This window comes from Empidonax traillii, unplaced genomic scaffold (assembly GCF_003031625.1).
Source record: "Empidonax traillii isolate 1590-97213 ecotype Southwest subspecies unplaced genomic scaffold, ASM303162v1 scaffold959:size240107, whole genome shotgun sequence".
In the NCBI taxonomy this organism is placed as follows: domain Eukaryota; kingdom Metazoa; phylum Chordata; class Aves; order Passeriformes; family Tyrannidae; genus Empidonax; species Empidonax traillii.
Window position 1 is genome coordinate 209,569 of NW_020956152.1, and position 15,389 is coordinate 224,957.

At 39.5% G+C, this 15,389-nt stretch overlaps 1 protein-coding gene across 1 annotated transcript; it reads left to right on the plus strand.

The window, feature by feature from the left end:
• Nucleotides 1–308: 308 nt before the first annotated feature.
• On the plus strand, nucleotides 309–14,495 carry LOC114067776 (phosphatidylinositol 3,4,5-trisphosphate-dependent Rac exchanger 2 protein-like). The gene is made up of 3 exons (XM_027903436.1): nucleotides 309–385; nucleotides 497–700; nucleotides 14,393–14,495. Exons 2-3 carry the CDS (start codon nucleotides 560–562, stop codon nucleotides 14,480–14,482), a joined length of 231 nt encoding a protein of 76 aa, XP_027759237.1. The 5' UTR covers nucleotides 309–385; nucleotides 497–559; the 3' UTR covers nucleotides 14,483–14,495.
• Nucleotides 14,496–15,389: the final 894 nt, after the last annotated feature.

The window sequence follows — 15,389 nt, forward strand, 5'->3', positions numbered from 1 at the left end:
GATTCCCTGGCCAGCCAGCTTGCTTGGGACATTTTTATAATTCTTTTACTGTTGTTGGAGAACTCCAATTAGCCTCAAACTGGAGCTCGCAGCTTGTGTGTGAAACAGGCAGCTGCTGGCACGCAATGCTCCCTGAAGTTGTTTCCTTTCCTTTTTCCTGAGATTTAGCGAAGGGGGGGGAAGGGGCTGGAGTCACATGGATACAAAGCTTTTGATTAATGTCCAAGTCTGCTGCTGCGGAGGCTTTCCAACCTCTCAGCTAGCAGGGCGAGCTGGGAACCAGTGACCGCTCGTTTCCTTCAGGCTGTGTTCCCTTCCTGACGGGAAAGGAGCGCGCACTGGGGCGGCTGCTCGCCTGCGGACCTCGGGCGGCCGCGGGAGCGGGGTGGGCTGGGGCTGGGGCTGGGGCTGCGGTTGCAGCGCGGCTGGGACCGGCCGAGCCCGGCCCCGCCGGGTTCCTTGGCGGGGTCTTTTGTTGTCCTCGCCCGCAGCGCAGCGCAGCGCCGGGGCGCTCCGGGAACGGCGCCGGGCTAGGAACGCCGACCCTCCGCGCTGCACCATGACAGAGGAAAGCAAAGGGGAAGGCAAGGGGGAAAGCGGGAAGGACTTGGAGAAGCAGCTTCGTTTACGCGTGTGCGTCCTCAACGAGCTGCTCAAGACCGAGCGGGACTACGTGGGCACGCTGGAGTTCCTGGTGTCGGTGAGCGGAGGGCTTGGGAGGGGTGGGGGGGGCTCTCCTCAGCCGCCCGCGCCCGCTCCCGCTCCCTCAGCTGCCCGGGAAGCCGGGAAGGCGGTGCCCGGCGCGGCGGGCAGCGGGACGGCGGCACTCGCAGCGGGGAGGGGGTCTTACCCTGGGCTTTTGCTTCAAAGGGAAGGAGAGTAACAGGTTTTGAAATGGCCGGGGGAGGGGGGTCGTGCGTTGCCCACTCCCTACCCCCCCAGCCGCACTTTGGCACCGATGATCTCCCTTCTCCGGGCATGGAAGGGAAGGGGGTCTGATGCGTTTGGGTTTAGCTCTGCCACAGCTGGGGTGGGGGCTTGCGTTCATTTTAAGGCGCCGCGATTGCTTTCCTTGCGATAGTCCTAGAAACCCAGCGGTGCAGGGGGGAAGGAGGAGGAGGACAGGGGGAGTGCTGGTGTGCAGCAGCTGCTTGGCATTAAAGCCACATGTGGCGTTCACTCCTGTCTTGTGATACAGGGTCAGCTGCGAAGGTAGCACGTTCTGGTGAGCTGCGTTGAGGCAGTTTTAGCCTCCTTCTACATTTGACTATCACTGTTGATAGGATTATCGATGCCCTAGTCGGAAAGGCAGGAGTTCCCACTCTCTCAAAAAGCCAAAGTGACAAATTTTTGCAAAACAGATGCGGGCAGTGTTTAATTTGTGCCTGGTCTCGGTAGCATCACTTTAGGACTCTAAAGTGATGTTGTGATAAGTATGTCCAAATCAGCTGCTTCAGCTGGCAAAAGATTTAACAGTAGCCCCATCATACTTTTCTCTCCTCCCCTGTCCCATTGAAGAGGGGAAATCCTTCCAACTGCAAACTTCCTGCTTTGCTGCCTTGAGAACTGTGAACTTTCTGCGTATTATCATGAAAGAGGAAATTCTCAAGTTGGCTGTGACAGGGAGAGTAAAAGCACAGAGATTGGGGTGAAATAAGATCTACAGAGTAGCTTATTTTCTCCATATGTTTGTCCTCAGCAGAACCATGAAAAATAGTAAGTGGTCCAACATGTTTTTTTTTTTTTTTTTTTTTTTTTTTTTTTTTTTTTTTTTTAAGTTTAGGATGTATGTTTGAGAAAGAGGCTTGTGTGATTGTCTTTGAAGCTTTTCTGTAGGAGCATATCTGGCTGCTAATGAATGTGCAGTTCCTGGGGTTAGACTAGAGCTAGTCTGAAGTGACCCCCACCACCAGTGTGAGGTCCCAGCACTGAGTATTTCTCTGTCCAAACGTTATCCTCTTTTCCTCTTTTCTGTGATGTCCTGTTAAAGTAGAGAGCAACATGAGGGGTTGACATTCCAGTCAGAGTTAAGAGTTAGGCTTCCAGCTCACCTCAGCATCCTCAGTGGAGCTCATTGTTGTAGAACCCATGTTTCCTTTATGATTGAGAAGCTGAAGCGAGTTACAGTCTCCCTAACAGTTTGCACAAAGTACCTGCAGTTAATTAACTGTAGTTAATAGGAAATAGGATATTCGCTTAGATGAATGAAATAAACCCTGTGGATGGCTGGAGAATGAAGAGGTTATAAGGAGGAAGTGACTTTACTCATCTTTGTCAACATGGGAAATGCTTTGCTGGTTTCCATACAATGGAAACATATCTATTATATGTTACATTTATTTAGGTTCTTCAGTTTATATTGGAAATAAAGTCTTGCTGAGAACAAATTTCTGGTTGGTTATTTAAAGTTTTTTTTTCTCCATACTCCTCTGATTTTTCATCCTTTACTTATCATCAGTGTAAGAGGAGCAGCTTGGTTTGTATATTCTGTCAAAAGTTTACAACTCTAGGTACAAAGCAGAAGATTTGATATATTCATTATTTTATTAGATAGAAGTAGCAGAGTAGTCATTTCCACATGAGTTCATTCACCTCTTCTTTTTGGCTTTATGCTGTGCAAATACAGTATATTGTTTTACATCTGCAGTCATCACAAAACAAATCTGAGTGGAAAGGTCTGGTTGTATTAATATTATTCTTTCGTATCTCCTGAATCTTCCAGTAATAAACTTTAGTAGCATAGTCTGTTGAGACATCAGTGATACTGAGCAATAACAATTTTGGGCCCGTTTGAGTGAGGTATGTAAACATATGTGAGGTGGATAAACTTAAGTTGCCAAGTAGTTGCAGCACTGTTGGAAGGAGGAGGCATGCACAGGAAATTAGGAAGAAAAGGCTTATGCTTTTCCTTCAGACATTTCTTATAAAATTTGGAGTGTCGTTGCAATACTAGAGATTTTGTTCTTGTTAGCATTAAGCATTTCTTAAAAGAAGCAAATCGGGTGATGGAAGAATTTCCATAAGACACTAAAACGTCTTTGAAAACTGTATCTATAGATGGATGGGGTTTTTTTATAAGCTAAGATACGAAATTTCTGTTATGAAGGATTGGTACTTTACTGGCTAAATTAGCAATTGGGCTTTTTTCTGCTTCTGGGTGATCTTGCTGGTGATCATACCATCTTCCTCTGGCAAAATCTTTGTTTTCCAATGAAAGAGAAGCTGTACTTGCAAGCGTAGAGGAGAATCCTTTTTTTTTTAGCAAAATCCTCTTTCTGGAGGGAACTAAAAATGGCAACTGGTGAATATTTATCTAAAATAATTCTCTGTTATCCAACTGTTAACTCAATAACTAATATTACCTTGAGTGTTTATGGTAAAGATACTTTTTAAAAAAATTCTGACTTTAATAATATGTACCTTGTCTATTTCATTCTTTACAGAGTGTGTATATTTACTGTGCTCTGTGTAAACATAATGAAAATTTCATATTTTGTTCTATAAGCGTAATTAGCCTGGAGAAAAGGAGACTGAGGGGAAACTTTATTGCTCTCTACAACTATCTGAAAGGAAGTTGTAGCAAGGTGGGGATTAATCTCTTTTCCCAGGTAACAATTGACAAGACAAAATGAAATGGCCTCAAGTTGCACTAGGGGTGGTTTAGATTGGACATTATGAAAAATTTGTTCATTAAAATGGTGATCAGCTATTGGAACAAGCTGCCCATGGATGTGAAGGAATTGCCATCGCTAGAAGTGTTCAAAAAATGTGTAGATGAGGCAGCTGGGGACATGGTTTATTGGTGAATGTAGCGGTGCTGGGCTACCGGTTGGACTTGATGATCTTGCAGGTCTTTTCCAACCTTAATCATTCTATTCTATGACTAGCTAACTAGAGCAAAACTACATAAACTTTTCCAAGAGTCTCATTGGTCCACAATTTTATGCAGGAAAATTTATGTGACTTTTAATGAAAGGCTTAAAAAAATATTCTTAAAAAGTCTTAAAAAGAATGAAAAAGAAAAGAAGAAGAAAGTCTTAAAAAATCTTTTTTATTTTTTTTTCCTAAATTTGTGTAATGTTTTCATGTGAGGTTTCATTTACTTTGTAAGTTAGGGTATTCACGTGAAACCTCAACACAGCAGTAGTAAAGAGACCAGTAAAACCATAGGTTGAAGTTACTGAGAAATTAAAAAGTATTTAATAGTAAAGAGTTGCCAAAAAGTGGCTAGTTTAATTTGTCACCTTGTTACTTGGTCTAAAGCTTAATTTTTATGGTTGTGATTTGCACTGATGGACTGACCAGTAAAGGCAAACCAGGTTATGAAGAATTTTAGGATGCATGTACACAACACTGGATAAATATATATATATATTTATATGTATATATAGTTTTAAATGTGCATGTATGTTTTTTTGAAAGAAACTTTATTTTGTAATAGAAATTGGAAATGTAATAAATCTGCTACACTTGGTACTTCAGGGGATATTCAAGGAAGTAGAGTTTATTTTTCTATGACAGGGATTGTTTTTCTAGTGCAGTTTCATGTTCTGACAAATTTGACATTGATGGGAATAGAAGCAGATGTTGGCACTCCTGTAAGCCTTCCCCATGGCCTCAGCTGGGGTGACTAGTTAGATCTTGAAGCAGCTGGGAAAAAAAAAAAAAATTTATTATGTAGACTATACTATGGTTTCCAGAGTCTATCAGTGAATATAGATATACATTTCTGCCAGTTAACTCTCAAATCTCAGTTTAATTTCATTATATCCTGTTGTACTTTCTTCTCCTCTCTCTCCTCACATGTGCCATGTTAAGGGAAGCTGAATCCTTGCTTTTCAATGGACATAAAGTGGTTTTTTAATAAGGTTTATTGTCCATCTTTCTCAGTGGCTATGTGACTCTTCAGGATCTGTATTCCCCTGCCATACTGACCCCTTCCTGTTTCTTGGCTCAGTACGTATTTTTTCTTATTTTTGAGCAGACTAATTATTTGGACAAGTGCTTATAGTAATGGAGACTTCAGGTAAACTTTGTGGTCAGATTCACTGTTATTAACCCTTACCAGCAACAGAGGATTTACATCCTGAATGGAAACTCCTTGAATGGTTATGCTAGATAATAAAGTTAGGTGTTGAGCTTTTCCCAAAAAAGAACAGTTTATAAATGATCTTTTTTAGCTGTAGTTTGATACAGAAACAATGTATGTGTATGTTGTTTTTGTGTGTGTATGTGTGTGTGTATCATAGAATACCTAAAGTTGGAAGGGACCCATAGGGATCATCTAGTCCAACTTGCTAAATATGTTATATATGTGTCTTGATTCCAGTAATGATTAGTGACTTCAGAGTGGTTTGCATAACTGCATTTATATTTTCTAAAAGGGATTTAAATGAATGGAAGGGAAGGGTTTTAGCTGGCTGCATTTTTTGATAAGGTAATGTGATTTCCTTTCTCTTCAGGAAAAGAAAAACAACATTCTATGGCTACTTCATCATGAAAAGGCAAAAGGAAGTGCAAACACAATTACCATAGAAAGTCAATATCTTTTCCATTCACTTCCAGTTTCTGCTGTTTTTAACTTGCTTAAGTGTTAACAGAAAATGTGAATGTGGTGTTCCATTTTTATTTGACTTTACTTGGCTATATCAATAGCACCACCTGTGGTTTCTATCAGGGTTAGGGTAACTGCTTAAAAGCTGTTTATTTCCTTGTAACCCCAGCCCCCAAGATGGAATGCTTGCTTCATGGAGTGGATTAGCAAGAGAGATTATTGGCATCTCCACAAGCTGTGCACAGAGTTCATGCAACGTATGACAATGGCAAAAAGCAGAGATTTTTATGAAGAATTTTCAAGCACGTATCTTATCTTGTTTGGAACTGGAGGGATTTATGCTGCACTATATACTCTAGACAGATGTTTCATACTTTTCAATGGATTTCCTCTTACTGCTCTCAGATGCACTTAGATGATATTGTGGAAAGCTGCTCTTTAAGAAGAAAAGTGGTTTGTTTAGCCGATCTAGGATACTGAAAGGAGAAATCTTTGTTTCATAGCATTTAAGAAACTTTTCTGTTCTTAAGACTTATTGTAGACTAAGACTTTGTCTGCTGAAGAACATAATACGCTTAGAAGTATTGCACAACTTCATGATTTATCTGAATATAAATATCATCATATTTGCAGTGTTCTAGTTGTTCCTTTGCTCTGCCTTATAGCTCGCTCGTAACTCTCCTGCTACATATATTTCATAAATTTGTAATGTGAGCTGCTAATTTAGAAGAGACTACTTGGAGGGGACCATCAATCAATATGTCCAGGCTTAAGTTATTCCATGCAGCCTAAAGCTGTTGGGTAGTGTGCTGTTTGCAGTGGTTTCAGGTATTTATGGAGACATATTTTTCAACCCTCTTCAGTGGTAATTTTTGTGACCATTTTATAAACACCAAGCTTTGAAACTATGCATTCCAAGGTTGGTTTGTATTTATTTGGTAAGATTAGCATGAAGAACAATTTTGTCAAAGAAAGTGAAGTCAAAGTTAGTAACAACATTACACTATAGGAGGAATTGAAAAGTTCTTCAGATTGGAAACTGAGAGGAACTGTATTTTGTCCAAAATAAACAAATCCAAACTGGCTATAAGATACCTGGTGGTGGTCATTTGCCAGTCTATAGAAGGCAATAATCATGTATTTGTGTATCAAGTATATATCCCTGTTTTGGAAAGCAATTGGATTATCCATGAGTGAAACATAGGCTTGAGCAAGATAATAAATTTAATTTAGACTCTACCTTTTTATACAAGTATCTTGAATAACTTTTTATACATACAGACTCATGCATATTCTATTTCAGAAATTTTGTTCAACTTTTTGCTTTAAGTCTAAGCTATTGCATATTGATTCTATTTTCTGGTTTTGAGCAGGATTATCACTGTCTCTGGTGAAGGTGTGCATTGGAGTGGGACTTGAGAGAACTTAGGAATTGCCTACTCAGAGGGAATGCAAGAATGAAGATAACAAAGTGTAGTCACTGTCCCTGGAGTTGTTTAAGAGGCATCTGGATCTGGCACTGGGTGATATGGTTTGGTGGTTTAGGGGTTAAAGTGGTAGTGCTGTGTTGACAGTTGTATTTGATGGTCTTGAAGGTCTCTTCCAACCTTGATGGTTCTATGATTCTGAAGTCAAAGCTTTGAAATTTGGGATGGCATTGAAATTAGGGATGTTAAGGGCAACAGAAAGAACAACTTTAATACATTGGTAGCAAAAGAAAGGCTAAGGAAAATGCGTGTCTACTGCTCAGTGGGGCAGGGAGCCTTGTGAGAAGGGAACAAGCATAGGAAGAGCTGAGAGACTCCATGCTTTTACTTCTGAAGTTTTCCCTGATAAGGGTTTCTCTTAATCCTCATGAAGCTTGTAGATTTTGAAAGAATGTGTTATTGCCTACAGTAGAAGGTGACACAGTTACTAAGTATTTAAGGCAATAGGATACACAGAGATCCAAGGTCAGACAGAATAAAGCTGAGAAAGCTGTCTGGTGTCAGTGTAAGGCCTGTCTGTCTTGTTTGAGTGGTCATGGTAATTGGGGAAAGTTCACAATGACTGATAAAACACAAATGTCAAACCTAGCTTTAGGAAGGCCAAGGAAGAGGATCTGGGAAGGGCAAGCTTGTCAACCTCACCTCAGTCCTTGGGGAGATGAACTGGTGAATCATGTTCAGAACCATTTCCATGCAACTGATGGAAAAGAAAGTGATTGGAAACAGCCTCTGGGGATTTATCAAAAGTAAATCATGCTAATAAACCTGATTGCCTTCTATGAGGAGATGACTGCTTCTGTGAACTTGATGAGAGCTATGGATCTTGTTTACTTTGACTTAATGAAAGCCTTTGTCATGGTCATGCACAGTATTCTCTAAACCAATTCTCATCTGTTTGGATGGGATAAATAGACAGTAAGGTGGGTGGGGAACTGGTGGATCTGTTAGACTCAAAGGACAATTGTCAACAGGAAAAAGTGGCCAGTTATGAGTGGTTTCCCTCTAGAACCAATACTGTATCACATCTTCAGTAAGGTAATGGATGTTGGGATAGGAAGGTGCATTTTAAGCAGAGGGATCTGGAGCACTGACACTACTGATGGCATCCTCAAGAAGTTCAGTGATGGCAAATGCAGAGTCCTGTGCCTGCAATGGAATAATCCTGTTCACCAATTCAGGCTGGAGGCCACAAAACAGCTTTACAGAGATGGCTCTGGGAGTGTTTGTGGACAAGAACTGAAACATGAGTCAGCATTGCACCCTTGTAGTGCAGAAAAGAATCAGCATTCTCTTCTAACCAGGGTGTTGCCAGTAGGTCAAGGGAGGTGATTCTTTACCATTTACTCTACATCTATGAGCCTTTTGTGAGTCATATTTTTGGCTCCCTAGTTCAAGAAATAAATTTACCTACTGACGAAAGTCTAGTGGAGGGACCAGCAAGGTGAGGAAGGGCCTGGAGCATATTGCTGCAAAGAGGGTGAGAGAACAAGGTTTCCTTGATCTTAAGAAGAAAAGGCTCAGTGGAATTTTAATTATTGCCTACAATTCCATGGTGGGTCAATATGGAGAAGATGCAGCCACACTCCTCTCAGAGGTGCGTGGAGGAAGAAGGAGAGGCCATGGAAAATGGGAAACTCCAACTCAATGGGTAAAAAGTAGTTCACAATGAAGGTGCTTAAAAACTGGAATAAATTGCCCAGAGGCTGATTTTTTGTTTTGTTCAAAGGTCAGCTGGGCAAGAGTGGGTAACCCATTCTAGTTGACACTGTTTTGCTCAAGCAATTGGGTTAGATGATGTCTAGAGGTCCCTTCCAACCTACATGACTCATCAATTTGCAATTTATTGGTATAAAGGGGAAAGAAGACAGACTGTTTCAGCCATTTTCAGGAGAACAGATTTTTCAGGGTTGCATCTCTGTTTTGTTTCCTGTGTACTCTGAAATTCCAGCACAAAAGGCCAGGTTATACTGTTCAGCAAACAAATATTAAAAATTCAAGAGGAAACTCAGGTACACAATTTTATTTTTTTTCTTTCAATTGTATTATATTTGCTCAGGAAACAGATATCTGGCACTCTTGAACTATTTTCTATCCAGAGATCTCTCAGTGAGTTGCTGTCATTAATAAATCAAACCTACATAATTCTACAAATGGGAAGTTAGAGAGATCTTGTTTTTTAGGTCCCAGTGGAACTTTGTGCCAGAACCAGAAATATGACCTGATATCTTGATTTCTAGTTCAGTACTCTGACAGCAAAGCAACTCTTTCCCTTTATATATAATTGATGTTTAAATAATGGTTATCTACTTAAAATGTCTGAGAAGCTGAAGGATAACTCTTCAAAGCCACTTCCATTTCGTGCAAGCTTGATTGCTCCTATGGTTATCTCATAGACTGTTGCAGTTGAATTTATCCCCTTGTATGGACAGAACTGAGATGTTAGGTGTTGACACTTACTTCAGGTCCCATGAGACCTCCTGGTTATCCTTTGTGCTTTTGGCAGCCTGGCAGCCAAGTCATCTGGCATACCTGATGAGCTTTCAAGTTCCAGGCTGAAGAACACGAAGGGAACATGTAGCAGAAACAGCTAGAACTGAAGAGCAGTGGAAAGAACAGCACTATGTTGGAATAAGTTGACTTTCTTTATTTCAGTGTAATTTGTGTGATGCAGGCTCCATGCCAACTGATAATATCTTGCTGAATGGAGCAGAAAAAATAATCTAGTCCTTGTATCTCCTAGGGAAGTTTTATAGGAATTTGCACTTCAAAATGAAATTTGGCTGTAGCTGCTGATACCTGTGCCTGAAGTTTAAATACATTATATGTATTAATATGCTTGCTTTCTAAATACATTTTCGCCTATTTTAATAGATGGACCAAGTGACCAGTATCAATTGAATTGGTGGTGAATTTACATTAAAGTGTTTTATAATTTGCCCTGGGAAATTTGTTAATTCCTCAGACTGTTTAAAGAGAGTTATTCCTAGAGCGAGGAATGAATGTGTTCCGACACATTCCTACTTAGCAATCCCAGCCTCCTTATGCCTAAATCAAACATGTGACAGAGGAGCATCACTGGAGACAGAATGCTCTTCAACAAATCTTGGAAAATAACTCATTCATTACCCTACCATGTGTCCCTGTTAGTAACATCACACAGGCAGTCTCATCAGGAGTGGTAAAATGTATTGGAGAACTGAGTTGCCTGAGGTATGTACATGGTGTCTTCTGTGATACTTAAAGGTGAGGTGTTAAGAGTTCCATTAGGGATATAAATCAATTTAAATAGTGTGGATTAGGCAAAAGCAATCATCTGGCAAGCTGAATAGAAAAGGAGGATTTCATTGCAAGCATGGGGAATATCTAGGTCCAGAAGAGTTATCTATGAGATTTATGCAGTTAATCTTAATTGTAGCTGGTTAGGTATGGGCTGGGCCATGGGAAATTCACTGTTCTTGGGAATTCAGCCTCCTTGTAGTAAGTAAGTAGTAAGTAATGGTTCCCTGACCTTAATACGCTTCCAGGATGTTCTCAGGTTCTTCTGTAAGCCTAATTTGCCATGTCTTTACTTCTTAATCCCTACAGTGACATTTTGTAAAAAAAATTGGGCACTAAAAGCGTGAAGCTATGAAGTTGGAATGATGTACCCTGTAAGAAAGTGGTTGATATCTGGGATGCTATGAATTTGGTTAATAAGACTGGAAAATCATTTTATTGTTTAGTATGTGTTATGTTACCTAAGGAATTTAAGTATATGGTGTATTCAGATTCCTAGAAGAAATAGCATGTGATAGGATACTCTGAGACAGCATCCTCCAATGCTGTAGTGTGAGTGTGGTCTTTGCTCTAAAAGTCACAGAGGCATTTGAGCCTTAAACAGACATAGCAGTAACTAAAGCTCTGCGGCGTATAAGCACTGTTTTCATTAAAAAGATACAAAAACCTTACAAGGTGGAGGGAAGGAAAAGTGGCACACACCTGCAGACTTAGTGTTGTGTCACTTGTAAAATGTTTATGGCCGAATAGTTCATATATATCCTTTTATTGTCTGGGAGGGAAAGTTATTTTGCAGAAACCGTAGAAAGCAGGAAGACAGTAAATAAGTCCTGTTTCATGGAATGCCTTTGAAAAATGGCCACCCTATATTTATAACGATAGCTACTTCCTTCCTTCCGGTGCCTGCTGTTTTTTATTCATGAAAGCTTATAAAATACCACTTAAAAATGAACTTGCAGTATATGATAAAGACCTGAAATCAGAGACATTGGAAGGAACCCGTGAATTGCTGTGACAGATTTAAGAAAAGGTCTATCACAGTGTCCTGATTCTGGCCAGGATAGGGCTAATTTCTGCAGCAACCGGGAGGGGTTATGGCAAGGACCCACAGGTTATTCTGTACTACCTCGTGTCATTGCTGGTGAAGGGGGAAGGGAGTCTCTTCCAGGGAGAAGAAGTCCCTTCTAGTTGGGATAGCATGGCAGAAGGAGTGGTTGGGTGGTGGTGTTTCTGTATGAATCGCTCGCCTCTTTCTTGTGCCCTCTGTCAGTAGTAATGTTGCTATAACTGTTCATTTTCTTATTGCTGTTTCCAGTAAATTGTTCTCATGTCAGCCTGTGATTTGTGCCTCAAATCTTCCTCTCCAGCCTGCCACAGGGGAGTGGTGGGAGGACAAGGGAGTGAGTGAGCAGGTTTCAGTGGGAGCACTGAAGTGGAGATACCTTCCTAAACTATGACATAGTAATTTTTTAATAATGGTAGTTAGTAGCATTACTTAGGGAGGGTGCGGTTCAGACACCTGTACTTAAGGTTTGGGGCTGTCTCCGCTGGAGATTGTGGATGTAGGACCTGGTTGCAAACTAAGTAACCTCTGAGTTTGCTTACTTTATATTTGTACAGTTTGGTTTTTTTTTTTTGGTGTTTGTAACTTCTGAATGTGTATCCCACAAAATAATTCCTTTTGCTCATTTTAAATGTCCTGTCTGAAATATTTGTTAAGTACTTGCATCACTATTTTTCTTGTTGGAAGTCCAAGTATAATTATTCCTTTTCTGAAACCTCTTTCATATTTTTGATCATCTTTCATCAAACTCCTTTGGGATGAATTCTTCTGGTGTCAGTACCATTGGTTTCATTCTTAATCTTTTGCATACAGTTTTCAGAGGGTAAAAATTAAAATCCCCAAATACATGTAATAGATGTTTGAGGTTCTGAATGATTATTTTTCTCGTACTGAAAGATGTTAGAATTCTGTTTATCCTTCTTTTGCAATGTGCAGTTAGCACCTCACTTAGGCATTTTTCTCCTTCGTTAACCTTTGAATATCAAAAGTGGTATTTTCAGAGGTTGGGCAAGATGCTTGAAGTATGAGTTGTAGCTGCTGTTTGCTCCTCCTCACCCTTCTGTTTTGCTGTGTGAATTGGGAAAAGATGTAGAAAGAGCTCTCAGTGAAGGATAAAGTAGCCAACACTAGGAATTAATACAAACAATGAGAGCTGTGAGATGAAAGGAGAAACTCTGTGCTCTGGAAATAGGAAGGAGAAAATATTGGAAATGAAGGAAAAATGCACTGGAAAGTAGAAAAGGAAGAGAGAAGGGTTATTGGTTCTTCTAAAAATGAAAATGCCCACAAGTAAAAGAGTTCTCCAGGTTTTCAGGGTATGTCGAATGGAACATTTTGGAAGTGACAAGTTGCAGGTTGCTTCATAACTTTGGAAAAATTTTTGGCAGAGTTGAAATCTTTATGTGGGTTAGAATTACTATCCTTCTACCTAATATGTCTTCACTGTATCTGTTGTTTTCTCTAAATGGATAGGTTTGTTTTCTATTAAGATATTGGTTCTGTAGTTCAGTTACACAAAACAACACATAAATACCATTAACAATACTACTACTGGAATAAATGAATAGAAATTACAAAATTAATTGGATGTAGCTACCACATTCAAACATGTTGTAATACACCTAGAAGGATCCTTTGTGCGGGCAGAAGAGTGAAGACCTGATAGCAATGACTTTTGTTTTCATTTACTTTAAGGTTATTCCTCATTTATTTATCTCTTTGACACTGTGTGAGATCCTGTTTATTAAGAATAATGCCTGGAAGTTGGCCGTTATATTCTGTATGAGTGTGTTAATTTCTTCCCATATGCTACGAGGTTGTCCTTACAGGAAATAAAGGGATCTTTTCCCATGTTTAGTTATACTGAACTGTTACAATAGTCAGACCGGACAGAAAGGGAAGGAAAGTTTCCTGTTTTCTGCAGATACTGAAGAGGTCTTCGGCCTTTACCAGCGAAGGTAAAGCTTTCTGCAGCCCAAGTGTGAGTGCACAGAGAACTGGTTTTCATTACTGTATGGAGATGCTGTGATCTCTATCGAAAAGCAGTGCTTCACTCTCTTAAATGTGTTACAGACCATTTGCTGTCTGTTCTACCTATCCTGATTACATCTCAGTATTTGCATTTAGAAATAGTAAATTACAGCAGGGAAAGCTTAAAGTTGCCCCTTTATGAACACTCAGATATATTGTGCTGTGCTTAGAATGCTTTTGGATGGGTGATGAAATAAAGTTTGGGCCTCAAATGGACAGCAGAGAAGAATAGGACGTCCTCAAAAGGAAAGCAGAAGAGAATACAAATATAGTAGATTGGAAAACTTTTCATAATAGTAAGGATATTTGAATTGCAAAAAAGAATTGTGCTTTTTTTTTACTCTATGAGGCCAGGAAAAAATCGAGGAAGGCTGGTAAGTCATTGTCTCAGCAAATACAGTGGTGAAATTTTCATGTGAAGCTGAGAACAAGTTGCACTGATCCTGCTACAGTATAAGTTTTGGTTTTCCATAGGTAGGGAAAGACAAAGAATCTGACTGCTCTCCTGCAGAAAACCCACTGCAAAAACCTTTAAAGTCATGATTCAGCCTGTAAGTTCAAAAGAGATTGCTTGTCATTAAATTTCATATACATATATTAAAGAACATGCCCATCAGTTATTGGAGATGACCTTCAGCCACGGATAATAATTATTTTAATGGGAACATATGAAAATAAAAGTTTTAACAGGAGCTGCACTACTGCTACAATTAATTCATAATTTCATTCAGTAGATCAAGTGAAGAAACTTTTGCCAAGCTAAACCCCATTTTTTTTAAAAATAGATTTGTATTTCATAATACAACAACTTACCATCTGCTATACTATCAATTTTTAAGTAATTAAGTTCACTACTTACTACTTAATCTCATTAAGTTCACTACTTACTACTTAATCTCATTAAGTTCTTAACTTGGATTTTGTAATGCAGTTTTCAATGTACAATCCAGTAAAACATAGGCCTTCCAAATTCATTTGCAGGACACTTCTTCACTGAGAAGTTCTTTTGATAATGGGATCCTTCCACGCACTTTCTTGGGTCTGAGTCAAAGTTTTCAGGTGAATTGGTAAAAAGGAATTGCCTTTTATCTTCCAAAGCTTCTCTTGTTTTTCTGTCAAAGAAAACCTCTGTATACTTTGGATACAAATAGCACTTTAAAATGGTTATCAATGCAGTGTTGCATAAAATCATCAGTTGTCCTGACATTTAAACTGATTTTATGTAGATTACTATATGGGATGCGTAAGCAAGTGTTATTTTCTGCTGGGGAATTGCTGTATCATGAAAAATGAAGTTAATTTGGGCATCCTGTGAAAAATGTATGCTGGGAATACACTGGATTAATTATTTTTCATCTGCATTACAGCAGAGTCCAGCACACAAAGTAGCAATTTTTGCACTTGTAGCTTTTGTTAATAAAAAAAATCAATAGCGAGATTTGGACCAAATGGTATTACACTATAAAAAAACCCCTAAATATGACCACCATGACTACTATTATGCATTCGCATATTGTGCATCTTTGTACTGAAAAATTCTCCATCGTTACTTGCCCAGTGCAATTTGGCATTTGAGTGCAAGAACTGTTAGATATAAACCAGGACTTTGGCAAAATGTTATTTTGTGTCTAAAGTGTTTTGTTCTTTGTATGCTGTTGTCTGCTGTAATGTACCATGGCAATAAAGGCTGTAATGGCTATTCCATTCCTTTTCCTGTTGTTTTGCAGCCACCAAACAGTTCTGGGATAGTGCAGTGCTCTGAGTTTCCTATTTATTTCTAAACCCTTTAATTTCAAAGAGTAAATGTGTTTCATATTCTGGCTGGTGGTAATGAATAAAGCATTCACCATAGTTATCCCACAGACTTCCAAAAGGAATTTACCACTATATCACAGCAATTCTGGTTATTGACCCTTTATTCTTCCATTTATGCAAATTTGTTGATGTGGTTTTGTCTTGCAGGAGATGGTGTTGTTAT

Bases quoted from the DNA above. Each gene is read 5' to 3' on its own strand.
- LOC114067776 (XM_027903436.1), top strand. From the start codon at position 560: ATGACAGAGGAAAGCAAAGGGGAAGGCAAGGGGGAAAGCGGGAAGGAC. The intron at 701-14,392 runs GTGAGCGGAGGG...ATTCATTTGCAG, and splicing joins CGCTGGAGTTCCTGGTGTCG to GACACTTCTTCACTGAGAAG.